General features: G+C 46.6%; 2 protein-coding genes across 2 annotated transcripts in view; both read left to right on the top strand.

The window, feature by feature from the left end:
• The window catches only part of PHF12 (PHD finger protein 12), a 33225-nt gene extending 25508 nt beyond the window's left edge, over positions 1-7717 (top strand). The window contains exon 14 of the mRNA XM_078873540.1: positions 124-7717. Coding sequence (XP_078729666.1) covers positions 124-611 — 488 coding nt within the window. The 3' untranslated portion in view covers positions 612-7717. The remainder of the gene's footprint in view (positions 1-123) is intronic.
• A 3520-nt stretch (positions 7718-11237) lies between these two features.
• RPA1 (replication protein A1) overlaps positions 11238-19869 on the top strand; it is a 31725-nt gene continuing 23093 nt past the window's right edge. Inside the window, exons 1-5 of the mRNA XM_078873538.1 lie at positions 11238-11516; positions 14210-14257; positions 17165-17249; positions 18000-18108; positions 19421-19530. Coding sequence (XP_078729664.1) covers positions 11463-11516; positions 14210-14257; positions 17165-17249; positions 18000-18108; positions 19421-19530 — 406 coding nt within the window. The 5' untranslated portion in view covers positions 11238-11462. The remainder of the gene's footprint in view (positions 11517-14209; positions 14258-17164; positions 17250-17999; positions 18109-19420; positions 19531-19869) is intronic.

Genomic DNA, 19869 nt, shown 5'->3' with positions numbered 1-19869 from the left:
ACTCCCAACACCACATCCTATGCCCGTCCCCATCACTCAAATTCGTCATCCCATCACCCCGTCATTCCATCGCCATATCGCCCCATCGCTTCATTTTCCGATCACGCAACTTCTCCACGGCAGGCAACAACAAGAAGCCAACATCCGAGATCCGCACGAGTGAGGCCGCTGACCTGGGCGTCATGAGCGCCGACGACTTGCGTCCTTCTGCCGCCAATCCTTGTGGCTGCTCTCCCCGGCTCGCGCATCCTCACCCCTGTGGCGGTGGCGACGGCGTCGTCCAACGCTGCCCATCAAGCGCCGGCCAACGCGGCCCATCGAGCGCCGGCCGTCCGGCACTCGCCGGCTGGGAGGGGACAGCGCTGCTGAGGCACGGCAGCGACGTGCAGCTGGGCTGCCTGCGCTTCGTGTTCAGCGTGGCCGAGTTCGCTCCTCTTGTCGCCTCCGAGTCGACCGCGCGGCTTGACGCGCGGTCGACTGACGGCACGGCCGCCGTGACGACAGCGACCGCCGGCGCAGCGCAGTGTGGAAGTGCGGGTGCGCAGCACAGGACGCTTGGCGGCGGCTTGGACAAGCAGCCGTCCGTGTCGAGGTCCTTCTCTGTTCCCTGAGCGCGCAAGTTCCCCCCCCCCCATTACATTTTTTATTTTGTTTTGGTGGCGTTTTGTATTGAATCATGATGCCGTTTGTGTGATCGACCGAGCGACGCGCTGGGCCACTGTGCAGGCGCGCAGGAGAGGAGGAGGGCACTTTCGCACGTCCTGTGCCGAGGATTTATAGAAAGAGGGGACGGCGCTGCGGACGTCAGAAGCACCTGGCTGCGTACGAGTAGCACGCGCACGCGCACACGCACACACGTATATATAGGCACATACGTTAGTAAAGTTGTTTGTACGCCTTTGTACCGTTATTATTGTCTTCAGTAATATTGTAATAATGATAATACGACTTTTTACATTTCTAGTATCGTCGACGAGCCTGTATGTTATTAGCGCCGAGTAGGCAGAAGATACCAGCTAATGTATTTTTGTCTTTCCTGTGCTGTGCATTGATGATTGTATTTGAGTTTTGTGATGAAACATTTTTTTTATATACCAACTGTACTTTTGCCTTCCGGGGAGGGGGAAGTTGAGTACAAAAACTTTCACTGCCGTCTGACCCTCACCTTTGACCTCCCTCTTCATCCTTGACCTCTCTCTTTACCCTTGACCTCTTTCCCCCGCCCCACTCTCAGCCTCCCGTCGCAGGAAGCTGTTTCTTTATGACAACAATAACAAAGCACGCACCCGCGCTATTATTTACGCGTCCTGAGTTTCGTTTTTATAATGTATTAAAGACATTTATTTTTATTTTATTTTAATACTTGATGAAGCTGCCGTCTGGGTGCTAGCATTGTCACTGGGGCTGCTGGCGTGCTCGTGTGTGTGTGTGTGCGTGCGCGCTCGGTATCATCTCGCAAAAGCCGAGGGATCCTTCGGATGAGAACGAGTGCTCCGTGTCGGATGAGATGAGGGTTGTATTTGAGATGAGATACGGGTTGGATGCTATGAGGGTCAACCGAATGAGATGAGGGATGTGTCAAGACAGCTTTTTCTTTTATCAGACAGTGTTCTGTATCAGATGCAATGAGAGAGTTTTTATTGCATGACACGTGTCCAGTCCAACTTCACATGACCGTCTTGCTGGGGACTGAGGTGTAGATGGATAGGCCGGATTTGTAGAAATCTTTACAAAATGACGGGCACAAAATACTGCACTGGGTGCGTGCGGTTAGTTGGTCAGGGTGTATATGTGACAGATGTGGATGTACTGTAGTATGTTGGAGGTGAGAGTTGTGTATTGGATGACATGAGGTTTATGTACGAGATTATTCTGTATTGAATTGGATCCGGTTTCTCGAGATGAGATGAGGGTAATGTATTGGATTAGATGAGGTGTATGCATCCGATGAGACGAGTTTCGTATCAGACGAGAGATGGTGGACATAACATTGACAAACTTCTAAGAATTCAAACGACGACCCGTGCACGGTACGTTCATTGAGAATCGGAGGTGGGATTGGTAAATCATGCAGTGATTGGAATAGTGAACCGGCTCCAGAGACGAGATACCCTTCTAAATGAGCAATGAGGTGGTGTTTGCATGAGATAGTACAGCAAGTAGGTTTACAATAATCTACTGAGCGCTTGAGTTTTTGTCGCACTTTAGGATTCTTGTCACAAATAAAACTGGGGTGGTGCAGTGCGTTTAGGGCTAATATCAGTGGCGAGTAATATCTGAACCGGTCCAAGCCCCCCCCACCAATCCACACTGGCCAGCTTGGGGAAGTAAGGCCAAATAATCATGACCTAGTGATCGTGGGTAGGCCTTTATCCAATAGTGGGTTGACATAGGAGTGGAACGTATTTATTTTACGGTCTAAAATGCAACTATTACCAGTCATTTGAAAACAACTACGGCAAACATCCCAAGCAAGAGTTCTGAATTGGCCTTGGCGACTGACGTGGTTAATTCAATATCTCACATCACGGTAACACCGTCAGTGGTGTAGCTGTCGAGTGTGCAGGCGATACAATTGCACCGAGGTCCAGGCACCCGGGCTATGAAGAGGGGAATAATTGGACAAGGGGCCCCATTTTAATCTTTACACCAGGCCCAAAGCTGCTCATTTATTGCAATGTGCATATTTTAATAATAGCAAGGATGCCTCAACTGACGGTCAAGATTTTTCTAGAGATGCATGTTTTGTCGGATGTTGTGCCACGGGAGGTCGTTGATTCTATCTGACCCTGACGCCTGTATATTTGGAGTTTGCAGGTCTCCTCGTGGTCGCGTGGATTTTTCTCCGGGTCCTCTGGGTGTTCCCTCCACATTTAGAAACATGCATTTAGAATATTTGGCTGCTATACATTTTCACATGATGACCCACTTCGTTGAGCTGTCATTTGTGGTCATGTCTCTTCCCAAAAAAAGAGCTATATGGCTCGGTGGGCCTTACCTGGTAAGATAAATATAGTTTAGTTTTCTCTGTCTGCGCTTGGGAAGACACCAGAGTGGGGATAACGAGGTGCTCAATCGCAGCTATTCGAATAGGTCAACCCACCTGCTGTACTGCCTTCTGCTGGTACCCCAGTGGCCCACCCCAATAGTTGGGTGTCTCGCACACACGATCTGCCAACCGCGTGGCCAGGATCGGTTTACAAGATCACGAAAGAGATGTGCACGGTCTGGCTCCTTTTCATGGAACTCACTTTTTTTAAACGCTCACAATCTCTTTCCATATCGTTTCGGTGAGGTTTTTGTTAAAGCGTCGCGTTTCTGGTTGCGTACGACCGATTATTTACCTGCACGCGTGTCCTCGAAATAACGTTGGCGCTTGCATCCTGCCGTTGCGCGCGTAATGGAGTTTTGAGGAGGGGGTTGGGGGGGTGGGAATGAATATTGCAATTGTTAAACAAAAATGAAGAGCATACAAAGCAATTCTGTCTTTGTTATCCACATCTCCGTGCGGCGCAGAAACCTCGCGCGCCGGTGTGATCCCGGTTCAAATAACGCGCCGTGCGGTAACTCCTGCAGTTTTGACTTGCGATTTGCGGTGGTTTAAGTGGTGTTTTGACCTCGCTTTAATATTTCCTTTTCATGTTTTTGTATAACGTGAAAAGCAATATAAATAACACAGGCTTGTAAAATAGGCTACATTTTTTTGTCGCCGTGGAAACAATCGGGATTCGTTTAAGAAAACCGATACTTACTAGCCCGGTATTTCGTGGACACTTTGCGAATACCCCCCCCACTCCACCCACTTTTACCACCCGCAAAGGTGACATTCTCTGAGCTCGCCCAACATCAATCCTCGGTTATGGCGTTCAATCAGCCCCATCATTCCTCCGATGTCTGTAAAATGAGTAACATTTTATGGGAAGTCGGCATCGATTGTGTTGTAGAGCAATTGATCCACCCCCTCCACCTCATAGAGTTTGCACAACTGATTCTGGGCCACCAGTGGGGAAGGAATGCCGACTCGGAGATTATTTTCACATGCAGGCACTTTTTGGAGGACATTTGACAGTGGGGAATAAACACTTAATCACCCCAGTTGATACTTTTGGTCGCACACGCTTTTTCCAGCTTTTAATTGGTGCAGGGAAATGGCTACATTTCCGCTATACTCCCGATTTCCTGTTTTCCCACCTGAACAATGTTCTCTCTGCTAACACATCACTCAAACTCCGTTTAGTGTTTTTATATGCAACCAGATGCGGATATGAACATCGCCCGTCAGCTCGCGCTGCCAGATGACAGTGTTAACCTGTGACATTGTTTTACGTTACTAAGCCACCTGTAGTCACCGCGTACTTGAGACTGAAGCCTCCTCACCCCCAGTAGCAGAACGCACGCACAGCAGCCGCAGCTCAAGAGACAATGCAAAAGGGACGATGGGGGGAGCTGTGAGTGGAGGGCCTCCCAAACTCCAGCCCTCGCCGGTCTGGTCCCAACCACAGTCCGGCTTTCCGTGTTTACAATTATTCGCCGTTGGCGGTGCAAAATTCGTTTCCGTGAATATGGAAAGTAAACGGGAGCGGTGCGGGTCGTCGTGGGTTGGAGTTTGAGACGCCCTATTTTTCGGGCCAAAGACCTCGCAGCTCCTTTACACTTTCGTGTGTCATTTCATTTCTGTATTGTGGCCACGTGGTGAATTAATGGACCCAAAGGGTCTGGCATATGAGATTGTCTTCTCTTACTTTGTTTAATGTTATATTATTATTTTTTAAATAATAGTGATGATAATTACTACGTTGTCGTGGTTGCACCATTTTATACGTATTATGTGCTCTTGTTGTTTGTGTGGTTTTTTGTTGTTAAAGCTATTGCTATTATTAAGGGTTTTTTAAAACGATGGTCGTGGAAAGACTCCCAGCAGAAGCGTCGCGTCGTGCAGTGGTTGTCCCAGTGTCGCTCGCGTGTGTGTGCGTGCGCCTTGCCGTGTGCACTACTGGCGTATGTGTTGTACATATGTACATGTGTACATACAGGACGTGTTTTGTACACGTACAATCATATGTGGCGTGTGGATTGTAGTATTATGACCACATTCGTTGTTATTATGATCATCAGCATCAGGGCTTAATTTCTCATGGCCCCCAAACCCCCCCCCCCCCCCCGGAGACCCCCCCCCCTCCCCCTAATATCTGGATCTGAGCCCTCGACATCACCGGCTGAAATTAAGCCCTGATCACCACCATCTGTGGCTGGCTTTTTCCGTTCAGAAGTAGATGATGCATTTTGAATACACAACTTTGAGTGGGATTTCTGCTGCGATCGAACGATTTTTAAGCCAGCCCCCCCCCCCCGCAATACACACACGTGTACACATGCCAACATACGTGCTGCACGCGTTTATATACGTGTGTGTGTATGCGTATTAATACACAGGAGAGTCTATGCACTTTATAGAGTGTTTAGTGCGTATGCAATACATATACAGATTAAGTTACCAGTTCGAACAAACGGGGGAAGGTCTTGTGTTCAAGGTCAAATCCCAACTGGGGATTGACTTAGCCCATCATTCCTCCGAGGTCGATACAATTAGTACCACTTTTTGGCTCAGGTCCTCTGATTGAGACGAGCACGAATTAATGCCGTAATCATGGAGGCACTTTGACCTATTTTATAACGTTTAATTCAAATCTGTCTCGTTAAAGGGAATAACTGAAGTTTGTGAACAGCAGGTCTCGACGTTGACGAGTTCATTGAATTCCTGTTTTGTTGTTGTCAACGTTTACCCTTTTAAAATTATCTTACATCATCAATGCGCACTGATCGGCTGGCGTGGTGAAGTATGGTCAAACAAACCGCACCATCCTCTACGAACCGCACACGGTATGGGGGCAGGAGTCTCGTCATCCAGAAGTGGATTTATCAAGAGGTTTAACTTATTGTCGTGACCGTCACCAACGATGTAGTAGCAAGAGTTCACCGTAACTTACCTATGTATATGTGTGCACACGCACTATGTCGCGTTGCGTACGTGGGTGGTCCTGCACGCTAGGGTGGTCGCGATCTGGCGATTGTCCAGGATAATCTATCTCTCGGTTTACCTAAATATCCCTGGTTACTTTTTTTATATCTCATTCTCCGAGAAGAATAGTTGTGAAATCACAAACACAGTAATTACAGTTTTAAATAAATAGCAATGTCCCAATGAACGTGGTTGTTTCCTGCACGGACAACTTCAAGTCAACGTAGACTATTGCCGTAGTTTGGTGCAGTTATTTCTTGTGCACCTGACGGCGTGTACGTTATAGGAGTGTTATAGATTACAACGTTGCAATGATGAGAAGACATGGCAGGCGTATGTTGAGTGAAGTCCAGTTGAAGAACTTTAGTAATCTGAACCGTTCGGCAAAGCTCAAAAGCAGCCGAGTAAGCATGCCAACGTTGGCATGTGGTTGGATCGCTGGATCAGCGTTGGCTCAACGTTCAGCGAATACTGCGAAGACTGCAACAATATAACCTCAATTACAAAAAAATCATGGCATTCCGCGTTGTATTGTGGAAATGGAATAACACCGTAGTTAAGAATGTGACGACCCGAATTTGATTTCCAGCCACGGCTAGCATCAGTGGCGAGTGATATCTGAACCGTCCAGCCTAAAGCTTACTAACTCGCACTGCCCATCGTGGTGAAGTATGGTCTTGCAAATCTTTTTGCTTTGGGGTCATACTACATGTTCGGCAATTGCAATGTTTCGATCCACGTGCTGTTCGGTCATGTCGAACAACACCGTACAATATTGGAGAGCCGTACAGGCTACAGCACAACCGCGAATAACTTGCGCAGAAGTGCAGTTGAACAACCACCATTATCGACAGATCGTGTTTGGCGGCAGGGTGGTGGCACGGTGGTAACACTTTTTGCCTCGCAGCAAGAAACGCCTGGGTTCGGATTCCTGACTGGAGTTCGTAAGTTCTCCCATCTGTTCTGCATGGGTTTTCCATCCAATAACTAAAAATCAACATGGCCATTCATCCCATTGCTGAAAAATTACCCGCAAATTACTCGATTGGGATGACGCAGCCACTTCGTGTCCTTACCACGAAAACTAGAAGGAGCTTCTGAAAAAGAGTTGAGAACTGCGTGAGGATTTCCATAATAAGCGTTAAATAACTAAGATCATCCTTCCAACCAGTGGATTGGCAAAGGAGCGACTAAATTGTATTTTTTTACTATTATTCACTATCATGGGGATTTTTTAAAATATATATCGCGGCAACCCTCGTGCAAAACGCGTGCGCAATGGACGAATGAGCGAGCGAGAGGTGATGTCAGCGAGTGGTGCACACGGACGTTGTATCTGTGATGTCAGGACGTGCTAATTATTATCGTGCATACAACGCGTGCCGTTCATGTAGTTTTGCTATGAAGGTGTCTAGCGAGTTTCAAAACAGGAAGAGAAAATAATGGAAAAAAATGAACATTAAAACTTTTTTTTTGTAAGAAAAGAGTACAGTATAGTAATAATTAAGAACATAAAACGCGTACAGTCGCCTTTAACTTGCGGGCGGACCCGGAGGGAAAAGTCAAGTCTCGTATACGGCGCATGTTTGTGAAGTAACTTTTTTCTATGTATGTGTACAATTGCCGTTTACTGTTTTATCTTTCACACTTTTAAAGTGTAAATACTTGGCTTATATAAACGTTACAAGTTTTAATGAAAACCCCTGCCTCGTCGCGTCTGCCTTCACACCGTTACCTCTTGGCGTTCCTCCAGCAATGCTGTGCACATTTTTTCCCGAACTTTACTATAAATCACCACTGACTTTCAAACAATTTAGCAATGAGGTGACACCAGCCCGGTCACGTTCATCTCAAACCCAGTCAATGATCACACCACGTAAGGCAGGACATGCCATAAGTTCATCCCTTCATATTAAACAAAGTTATTCTCAGCCATAGTGAATCCATTCGTCTCCTTGGAACAACGCGTTTATCAGACCTGCTATGAAATGGCTATAATTATACGAATCCGACTAAAGATGTATCAAAGAAGTTTCGTTTTATTTTTCCGTTTTAAAACCGGCTTAACTCAGAACAATTATTGCTGCTATGCAAAGCACAAATTCGGCCGAAGTTGAAATCCTGCTGCTGTCATATCTGGGGTTGGACACCCAGTTCTTACCTCACTGCTCCTGTTAGAATTCAGAGTAAAGCAGCAGTCGGTGTGATTTATGAAACTGCACTCACCGATTTACTCCAATCACTCGCTCACAGACGATCAGTAGCCTCCTGATGACTCTTCTATCGCTACCATGATTACCGTTTCGATCCAACTTCGCTCATGAATTCCTCCACCAATGTTCAGGACTCAGTAAACCAGGCTGATTTGTTTCGTCTCATCTGTACCCATCACCGCAGGTCACACCGCTTCCCTTTTGGATTCTTCCCTCACATTCCTCTACTTTATAATTCGCTCCCATCTACTCTTTTCCCTATTTATCATAACTTTGCTCTAGTAAAAAAAAGAGTGTGGACTTATCTATCCTACCTTCAATAATGCAGTCTGTTGCTGGACGCTTGGCGTTTGGGACCTATGCTGAGCAACCGTGAAATAATAAACATAGTATTCAACTGAACTGCCCCAATTATCCGGCATGTGCGCGACGTGGGGAGGTCCTCATCCAGCAATGGACTGAACAAAGCTATGCATATACATAGAGTGGACGGGAAGCCGCGATACTCATTTACCCCTGAAAGATTACGAGAGCTTACAAGGAAATAGTTTAAGGACTTCCCGCACACCTTTTAGTGACACGATTGGGACAAGTGCTGTGAGTGCGAACGAGTGATGTCGTGGGTGGCACCATGTCCGACCTTCTTCGTCCCCCCAGTGTCGATGTTCACACATCGCACCAGGCACCTATTTATGGTTGCCCATCTTGGGGAGGTCCAGGACCATTTCAGATATACGCCCACCCAGCACACACGCGATCTGACCAATAGGTGGTCCTCTCTGTGTCAAATCGCAGTCATGGACGAGCCCGCCTTTTATTCCACACATGTTCCCGAGCAAAGGTGCAAAACGGCCAGCAATAAACAGCGCAAAAACATTTGTAACAGATTAAGACTCAACATGCTTCTTGAATCGAGAAAAGTTATATAAGGGGATTCCAAAGTCGAGCAGTGCGAGGGAGGAAGCAGACAAGTGTGTTTGGCCAACAATGTGGTGGTTGAACAACAATGAAAAAGAGCCATTGTCTGAAACGTCGAATATTTTTCCTTTTTGGGGCGTTATTGACGAAAGTGTTAAATATGTGTTATTTATGCTGTGCACCACCACCAATGCAGTATCTCAAAAACAACATCGGAATCAGAATATGTATTTATCGTAGAGGAATCTGACGAGCTATACATCGCTTGACTTAAAGCTTTCGTGACTGCAGGAATTCATATTCTTTGCGTCTTTCGGTAAAGCCACGTAGATAGAAAAAATAATAAAAATAACAATATCAGGACGTTTCGATCGCAACACAAGCAATCGTTATCAGCTGAAATAAATATAGCGGGAGAGTTGCTCAGGCTGGAAAAATATATGGCGGGACAGCTGCTAAGGCAGGATGTTATAAAGGTTTGGGATGGGTGTAGCCCAAGGGTAAATGGGCGGGGCTAGAGATGAAATCTGCAAGTAAATGTAAGATCGGAGAGCTGAGCCATACCCACGATGACGAAGCTGTGGGGGTGGGCATTGTATTGTGAGAGATTAGCATGTCAATGTGAGAAATTTGCATGTAAATGTAAAATCGGAGAGAGCTCGGCAAGAGCCACCGCCACATGGAGGAAAACGAGAACTGTGGTTGTGTTCGTGAATGTCGAATATAACATAGGCAGGTAGGAAGGGAACATCACAGCCAGTTATGACCTAAACTGGTTAATAACGTCCTTCCAATGATTGCTCAGTTTGTGCCCATCTTCTCGGTTGAAATTGTGTCTGTGTTTTTATATCTGGATGGCTTCATTTGATGGTAGCCCGAAAGTTTGCAGAGTACGTTGGTCTCGGAAAAAAACAATATCGTGCGAGCCCACTGCGTTATACTCAAAACATTTGTAAATGTTCTACACTTCATGGCAAACTTAAATTACATCATTATCAACATTTTCCCTTCTACTACTACTGATTTAAAATAATTTAGACATACATTGTATCACACAAATAAACTTTTATCAAACTAAAACATTCTAAAGCAGCTCATTATGCATAAAAAATATTAAAGGAGCGCCCCACGGTTTTATCTTTTAGTTAAAATGTCCAAAAATATTCTGATCAGCTGGTGACGGCTGAAAATCAATTATTTTTTACTTTTTAGTGCACTTTAAAATAAAACCGTTGGTTTAAAAAAAAGTATTTTTAAGGAGTTTATTAGTACATTGATATGACAACTCAGAGCGGTTGCTGGTTCAAACGCGATGACGTCACCAGATATGACGCGCAAGACGTCACAACGAATGTGTGCCCCTATTGCTGAAGCACACAAATCATAACGTCCGGACTTCCCGATTGATCTGATCATCATTGACCGGGCTATATTTTTACATTTCAGCTCTCTAGCCCTTCTAGAAAATTTAACGTACAGTGTATCACATACGACAGTCTATATACGATATCATACTGTGTTGTATGCCCATGATTTCATACATTTTTATATATTTGTTTAAATCACACATTGAATTCAATATTCATCATCAGCCCGTTCAGTCCACTTCCTCTCCAAGCCGCTACCTCTCCAGATCCTGCGATATTAATAATCCACTCAGCACCAGCACACGGGACTATTTAATCGCTCCGTCTTTTCGATGGATGTCCTCTCGGACGCAATCCATCCCTTCATACAAATAACGTTGATGCCGATTCTGCGATAGCAGTGGCGCACAAAATAAACAAACACCCCATTAGTCAATAACAATGCCGTTAAAATATCTATGTAAAACAATGAATAACTGGCGACGTTTCGGGCATCGGCCCTTGTTTCCATCACAAATATCCTTGAATACGTTATGACGACACAATCGCAACACGTTTTTATCTCCCCTAGGTAAAATGGCGGCGCGTTTAACACATGCGCGTGACGTCACGGCCCATCTAACTCTCGCATTGGTCAACGTGCGCCCGAGTGGGCGGGTAATGAATGATACCAGACTTGGGGGCGGGGGGTGTGGACGACGCAGCGTGATGCCGCGCGGCGATTGGTTGATTGCCGGGGAACCTACGTCACCTGTCACGTGGCGCGGGGATTTGGCGGGAGGTGTCTGGTGGCGTCTGGTGGCGGGAAAGCGGTCGTCGGTTCGCGGAGTTTCGCGTTCAACAAAAAGAGTGGAGGAGTAATAAGCTGCGGGACAGAGGAGACGACGAGGAGGGGGGGTCGCAGCAGAGGCGTTCGACGGAGACGTTGGTGCAACAAAGTGAACAATGATCGGCCACGGCGGCTACACGAAGTTCGGGATCACGGACGGGGCCGTGGCGGTGAGACTGGGGAGGGAGGGGGGGAGAGGCTCTTCGGCTGCTATCACTGGCACCGCTGCTCGGTTGACGCACTACGGTGGCAAGATGTGCAAAAGCACAATTGTACAATATCGAAAGTAAAGTTGTAAATGATAAATACTCAACGCGTCGGTCGATTACTGCCTTAAACAGGCAAAATAAATATTAAAGGTGACGTTTCGGGCAGTGGATCTTTTTCATAGCACCGTGACGAGTTGTATTGATATCAATATGGGTGGCAAAAACGGCTTCGGCCTCGACGGCACGACTATACAATTACTGCTGCGACACGTGCTACAACGTGTACGCATATGTAAACACTTGTACACGCGTGTAGACTGCTGTTCTAGCACACGCACTAATACGCCAGTAAAAAAAAAGCACGACTACAATGTTAAATCCACATGTTAACATATATTAATGCACAATACACTGCACACACGTGTACATATCTATACACATCACCTTTGTCAGTCTGCGGCTGGATCAGAGTCCTACCCCCGTTCGTGTGGTTGGTTCCCTGTGCTTGCTTTGTGGGAGCATAGACTGGAGCATAGAAGTACAGTCCGACAATTAACTTCGCTGTACTGCTCCCTCGACTGCTGCACCGCGTAGCCCCCCGTAGCAAGCAGCCGGCCGCAGCTTCCAAGCACTGAAACAGGCACACAACTGCTGAGCTTCTCTCTAATCTGTTGGGATCGGGCTCATTCCGGCTGATTAGGTCCCAAATCACATGCTAAGTACACATCACGTGCGAATTTATCATACGTAACTTACACATTAGTACATTCTAACACGCACAAATCCAGCGATTATTATCTGAACCGGTACTGCACCCTCTCCCATTATCAATCCGTACTGACAGTGCGATGAAGTATGGTTAAACACACCCCCCCCCCCATCCATGACCGACATTGCTTGGGGAAGCCTTCATCCAGCAGTGGATTTACAGAGGTCCGTAAATGATTATTCGTCTAAAACTGAGCGTAAAGTTACACAAACAGTACAGTGTATAGAATGGTTAAACAGAACCCAGTGTTTGTATCTATGACTGTGGGCCTTCATCCAGCAGTGGAGAGAGATGTACAGACCGCGGCATGCTGCACATCCCTATTCTGCACATCCCTGTCACATCCCTGTGTGTCGATCCACTGCTGGATGAGAGAGGGGGGGAGGGGAGAACCCCGAGTGACGTTTCAGCATCGCGGCCCAGCGAAGGCGCGAAAACGAACCCGCGAAACCCTTTAATGTGTTCACGCCGCTAATTAAAAACAACGGAAACATTTTTGCGCCAATTGTAATCATCGGCCTTACGACAAGAGCGATAACGTATTGCGCAGATCGACGCTGTTGCTGATTGTTCGGGGTGTTGAGGCGGAGTTGAGCGAACAAACGAGGCCCTGTGCAGGCCGCGTGGCCTGTGGCGCGTATTGTTAAATTCCCCGAACGCGATCCACTGCTGGATGAGAGAGCCTCGCCAAGTCGTTTCGGGGGGGAAGGGGAGCGGTAGTGAAGTCGGTTAGCGCTACGAACCCCGCCACCCGAGTTCGATTCCCGCTCGCGGCCAACAACACCAGTGACGATTATCCCGTAGGTCCACTCAGCCTCAAATGAGGACCTGGTGGGGTTGTGTAAACATCGCCACTGGGGAGACAAAGGCGGTCGGGCGTGGTGCTGGCCACTCCCATTGTGTACCTTGCCGACCTTCATAGGTGCTACTACTCGCTAACAGCACTTGCCCAACAGTATGTTAAAGGCTATACGGGGATCTTTGACCATACTTCGCGCGAGTTGGTAGAGTGATCTCGAGTTAAATTGGCGCCATTATCATCATATGACCATACTTCACCACGCTGGTCATTTCGGGTTGGGGTTTAGAGGGAAGCGCCCTGAGGTAGAGCAGTTTCAGGTATCTACTCGCCACTGATGTTAGACGTGGCCGGGAATCGAACTCGTATGGCTGAGGTCACAGGGCAGTTTGCAACACTCCTGTTCTGCCCTTGCCAACAATATACACTGCAAAAAAATCGGTGTAAGTAAAAAAAACACGATACAACCACGCATGCCAACCACACTCCATTATCAACGTGCCCTGGTGCAGCACTACAGCCTGAAATACTCCCAATGAATAGACTACTCTCCTGCCATGAGAGTGTGAAATTTCCACCATTGGCTCGTTGCACCCAATAGACTAATAGAGTGTCCAGTTCCCCCCCCCCCATCTTCTTCCTTCTCTTCGCCTGGCACCTGGGTTTGGTGCAATTTTACTGCCTGCACAAACTTCAATAGCTGTACCACTTGGGTGGAGGTCTGTTGTGTGTGTGTGTAGCGGTAGTGTGGTGGCTACCTCGCTGCACGACGGAGCTGGTGACATGAGTTTGATTCCCACTCATGGCCAACATTGGTGACGAATATCTGAACCTACTCTGGGCCTCCCCTAGATCGACGCTGCTTCAAATGAGTGCTTGGTGCGATGTCTAAACATCGCCACTAGGCCCAGTAAAATGCTGGCCACCCACCTCGTGTTTCTCTTATAGGTGCTCACGAACAGCACTTGCCCTAACAGTCTGTTAAGGCTAAAACGGGGGAACTTTATATTTGCAACGATGCTAATGTAATTGTGTGGTCACGGTTGGATTGCGTTGTGTGCATTTCTTTGCGTTTTTTTTTTCCAGCAAATCGTGGAAGGGAAAAACCCCATTAGGCCGGTGGTGCAGGTTCTGGTGAGTGCCAAACAGATGATACACAACAGCAGCTGCATGTTACACTCCTACGACAGCAGGACTCCAAAACATTTTGGTAAAAAGCAAGATTTTCAATGGACACGCTTTTATTTGCACTCGCAAAATACATTATTTTGACCCCAGAATCAATCACATTTGATGTGCTGAATAAAAGTGGGTGGCGTCCTTTCGATATGTTCAATTTTCTTTGTGAAGGCCACCCCACTTGTTTTGTGCACATCAAATGTGATTAATTATGGGGTCAAAATAAAAGTGTGGGCATTGAAAAGCTTGCATTTTACCTACATTTTTGTTATGACTCTGTAGAGATGGCAATGATGGCTTTTGCCTGTCAACCCTTGTCCATACAATAAATGAAAGCATGGGCATTGCTATATAACAACAGCTTACGTAATGAAAGGTTGACAGCACACATCACGGCTATTACAATTAGAATAACGGTCATGCCGATTGCAAAGTCATGAAATTAAATTTAGAACAACACGATACGTATAATGCATTTAATTGTAGTATTTGTGATCATTAAGTACCGTACAGTATAAAAGACGGTAAGACACACTGCAACGCTATATCAATGCACGCATATGGACAACAGTGCCTATCGCGAGACCGTATTCAACGTGCACAGATTTAGCACTTTATTTTAAATCATTTATATCAACAATTATAATTAGAAATGTTAAAAAAAATATGGAGAACATTCCGGCATTTCATTGTAAAACCTGTTCACGGCTCTCACCTGCTCGCTCACCTTCAGCATATTACCAAGCAAACGATAATACTATTACGATTTAAACTATATAATTGTTTTAGCAATAGTAGTAATATTCTTTGGGTCTTTCGCTAAAGTCACGTAGATAGGATTCAGAGAAAATAACAGAGAACAAGAAATTATTATTTTCTTTGAACCTATCTACGTGACTTTACCGAAAGACCCAAAGAATATGAATTCCTGCAGTCACGAAAGCTTTAAGTCAAGAATAGTAATTATTGTAATTGGTGGTCTCGCATTAAGAGGGTACAACAGCGGCCGCTACGGCGCCATGACGAGTGGCGATGTAAGCGCTCCTTTCATTGGGTCAGAGGCTCCCCAACAGCCGCTCTGATAGGACGAGGCGACTGCCATCGTAGCTGGGGGCGACCATTCGAGATTTCAAAAAGGGGGGGTAAAAGGAACGAGGATTATTGATTTAAATTAAGTAAAAAACCCGAATAGCACAGGATCGGCGGAACCTGGACCGTTTTTTTAAATGAAACCTTGAATTGTCACGCGATGTGCGTCTGCGTTTACAATTTCAGCTTGTTAGGCTTTGTAGATCCGAAGATATTAAGCGTCAAAGATTCCAAAGAATATAAACAGACACACGGCAAGTTCAATGAAAGTGTAATAAAAACTGTGGTGATTGGAGATCGCGTAGCAAATCCTGAAATCCACGGAGCACCATTGCGCAGATTCATGCCATAATTCGCAAAGGAAAACGAGCACCGATGTGTGTGGCGGATCACAGGAGGAATTCTCCACTTCCGCAAGAGATCCAGAAATACATTTTTTGTGAATTTCCTGTCAGTTGTGGAATTTTGGGAATCCTGCTGATACTGAATATGCATCGCACCGAGCACTGAAAATAATTTAGATATTTGTTTTTAAAAATCTTCATTATATAAAGTGCCTTTCTTATTGAAATATCCCAAAGTGTCGTACATTAAAAAACTACTCAGAAGTAAAGATAAAATCCATTTAAAATGCAGTAAAAGCCAATAATAATTACAACTATACTCGCAGTATACAACGAATGAAGAATTAACTTCCATGAAAGCCAGTAATAGTAATACTTACACTCACAGAACACTCAATTTTCCCATCACAGATTTGAACTTTCGCGCCAAATAGAGATATATAGATCCCCGATTGCGCCCCTGTGTGGTTTGACCATCCACGGTTGACACGAGATGCCCTGTATGCTTCATAAAAATGATGTACGAGTTATATTTAACACAATAGAAATATTAATAATATTTGACATAAAAAATACTGTTTCATATTTGGGGTAATGTAGCGTAACATAAAACAAAAGTAGGGGTGGGTGTCGTATTATGAACCGTGACCCAAACCACATTTTTCCCCATCTGCCTTTGAGTTTGCAGATCACGGAATTTCCGATTACTGCTATGTTCAGGAATGTAATTCCCGCAATGGGCAAAGTTTGGGTGTTTAGATGGAATCCGATTGAAATAGAAAAATCCTAGAATAATTAGTGACAATGACTACACTTGAAGTATAGATAGAATGGAGATCACGCTTCGATAAAAGTCAGTAATAATTACAATCACAATTTAGATGAAATCTGTGCTCATGTTGCAATTGCTCGAACTAAACTGTTCACAGAAGCAATACAAATAAAACAATACAAAAGAGATGATAAAACAAAGTCGTTAATCGATTCTTGAGTTGGATCGTGACCCCAGATTGCGACCCCGGATCGCAAGCCTGGATTGTGACCGTTTATTAAATCTCTGGGAGATCGAACCGTCACCAGCCATGCCACGTTTTTTTTGGGCGTAGCAATCATTGTCCGACGCTCCAGCGAAATAAATCTGCTTTGCAGGATATACACGAATTAGAAAACAGATTCTTGCACACAAAATGTAATAACCGATGTTAATTAAATTTGCTTACTCCACGTTCAAAATCCACGCACAGTGAACTGCATATTATTGAAACATAACACACACAAGGCATTAACATTGTTGGAGTGCATTCCGTGACCAGATCGACTCATGTGAAGGTGAGAGGTGACGAAGGCTTGGGGAAGGCCTTCTTTCAGCAGTGGATTGAGCATGACCGATGACGCTACTGCGTGACTGCTGTGGCGATGTGGGTTGCAGGCTCTCAAGCCGGTGCCCAACACGCAGGGCAACACTGTTGAGCGCTATCGCGTGCTCATCAGCGACGGGGTCCACTCCCACTCGTGTGCGTAACCACGTCAAAGAGTACACACATCACGCACGACCGTCACGCACACAGCCAGCACACACCCTTCACACATATGACACACACCCATCATACACATGACACATATCAAACACATCCATCACAGACGTTGCACACATCACTTGCACACACCCATCACGCACGGCCGTCACACAAACACCCATAACACACCCATCACGCACACAGCCAGTACACACCCATCACAGACATCACTCTCACACACCCATCGCGCACGGCCATCACACATACACCCATCACACACCCATCACGCACACAGCCAGTACACACCCATCACAGATGTCACTCTCACACACCCATCACAGACATCACTCTCACACACCCATCACACACACGTCCGTCATGCACCGCCCACCACACACCCATCACAAAACAAACACAAATATCCCCCGCATAGTCTGAACAGACTGTTGGGGCAAGTGCTGTTAGCGAGTAGCACCTATGAAGGCCGGCACAGCATACGAGGAGGGTGGGTGGCCAGCACCACGGCAGGCCCATAACACACACCCACCGACAACAACATTCTCCGTCAAGGAAATGTACACGTGCACAGCTCTGTGTCAATCCACAGCTTGGAGGGCATGCCCACGCTGTGCTGTTCATGGGGGGTTGTTTGACCATACATACATACATACCCCTGTGTTGTGAGTTGTGCTGCATCTCAACCACGGTACCCCCCCCCCCCCCCCCGCTTTTTGTGCCTGACTACAGCCGTCATGTTGGCGACACAGCTGAACCCGCTGGTGGTGCAGGGCAAGGTGAAGACCCACACGCTGTGCCGACTGAACAAGTTCATCCTCAACGACATGAAGGATGGCAGGCGAGTGGCCGCTTGCTCACTCGCTCACTCGACTGCGTGCGCCACGATGACGACCCCGTGACCTCTTTCGACGCTTTCCAAAAAGACGAGGGTTTGTGTGTGTCAGTGCCAACCGGTCCGTGTCTGTCCCATCTGTAACGCGGAGTCACGATAACTGGTGACGATTATTCCAGTGTGAACAAAACAAAAAACTTTTTTAAACATTCTATCAGCTGAAACTTGATTTCAAGCTTTCGTGACTGCAGGAATTACTCTTTTGTTCTTTCGGTAAAGTCACGTAGAAATAAATGAAATGAATGTGTCTATGTTGTGTGTCTCTCTGTGTGTCTGTTGTCTCTCTCTGCTTGTGCGTCTGTGTGTGTCCGTCTCTGTGTTTTGTCTCTCTCTCAAATTTAGTTCTACATGATGACGGTTGCTTGTGTTGCAATCGAAACGTCGTAATTCTATTATGTATAAAATAAAATAAATTATTTCTACGTGACTTTACCGAAATAACCAAAGAGTAATTCTATCAGCTGCATGGCCTTCTGAGAATGTATAATGTCTGCAACATTGATTGAAAACAAGCAAACTCTGGACCGGTTTCGACATTCGGTTCTCGCAAGCAGTCCGGCTTCTTTGAACCAATGCTGGTGAACTGCCAGATGTTTTATGGCAGGGACTCTGTGTGATAGATATGGGTCTTAGTTTGACACAAAACTACCGTGCATGTGTATGTATGTTGAACTTCTTTTTCACCGTACGTAGCCAACCGTGCTAACCAGTTGCTACGTACAGTGAGGATTCTGCCCACCCATGTTGACTACCAGACTGACTTGCTTCCTCTCTGGAGGAGTCAAGGGCACGTGACCTGAAGCGGTGTCTTGATTGGAGGAGTTAAGGACACGTGGCCGGAAGTGGGGGCGCCGTCCTTGATAGAGCAATGTGCGGGGCCGGGGCCAATGGATTAAGGGGGAGCGCGTGGGGGATTCGGGGATCGTTCGGGGATCAAGAGAGTTAACAGGCGCGCACATCGTGAGCAGCCTAGACCAAGTTAGCCACACTTAGCAACAGAACCCGGTGTACAGTGAATTGTCTAATAAACGCGTTGCCTCCTACAACGGTGTGTGTGCACCTCAGTCGACATACACTACACATGTATTAATATACCCGTTTTAGAACTGCATCGGGATAGGGACTGGCAAAAGGTCACTGGGCTCCACTTCCCTACTCGCGTAGGGGGGGGGCGACCATCAAGAGCGTGGTGCAAGGGGTGGGTGGGACGCTTCTTGACGTCGTCGCCGGTGGTGTTGCCACCGCGATTCCCCCGCAGGAGAGTGGTCGTCGTTATGGAGATGGACGTCGTGATGTCGGCCGAGGAGGTGGGCGGGAAGATCGGGAACGCCCAGCCCTACACGGACGGAGGCGGCAAGGCGCAGCAAGGTGACGCAGAAATCCGCACTCCCCGCAGCCTCGTGCCACTGGTGATGGTGACTTTGCACGTTGCCGTGACCGGGAGCAGTCTGTCGGTTTACCTCTGCCCAAGTTTGACTTTCTATTGATTGTAGACACAGAGTTGGTTGCGGCTGGGAGAGGTCGATGAGCTGTGAAGGTTTTGTTCACAGGTGTCCAGCCCAAGTTGGGGTTGGCGTTGGGTGGAACATTACAGAGGCAGTTACGTAGATAAAATAAACAATTGAACCTCATTTGTACACAGACTCGATCATACACACTCATACATATACAGATTCGTACACATGAACCTTATGGTGGTACCCCGGG

The sequence above is a fragment of the Lampetra fluviatilis genome, chromosome 37 (genome assembly GCF_964198595.1).
Source record: "Lampetra fluviatilis chromosome 37, kcLamFluv1.1, whole genome shotgun sequence".
Taxonomy (NCBI): domain Eukaryota; kingdom Metazoa; phylum Chordata; class Hyperoartia; order Petromyzontiformes; family Petromyzontidae; genus Lampetra; species Lampetra fluviatilis.
The sequence above is the reverse complement of the archived record's forward strand: the minus strand, read 5'-3'. Positions and strand labels throughout refer to the sequence as shown.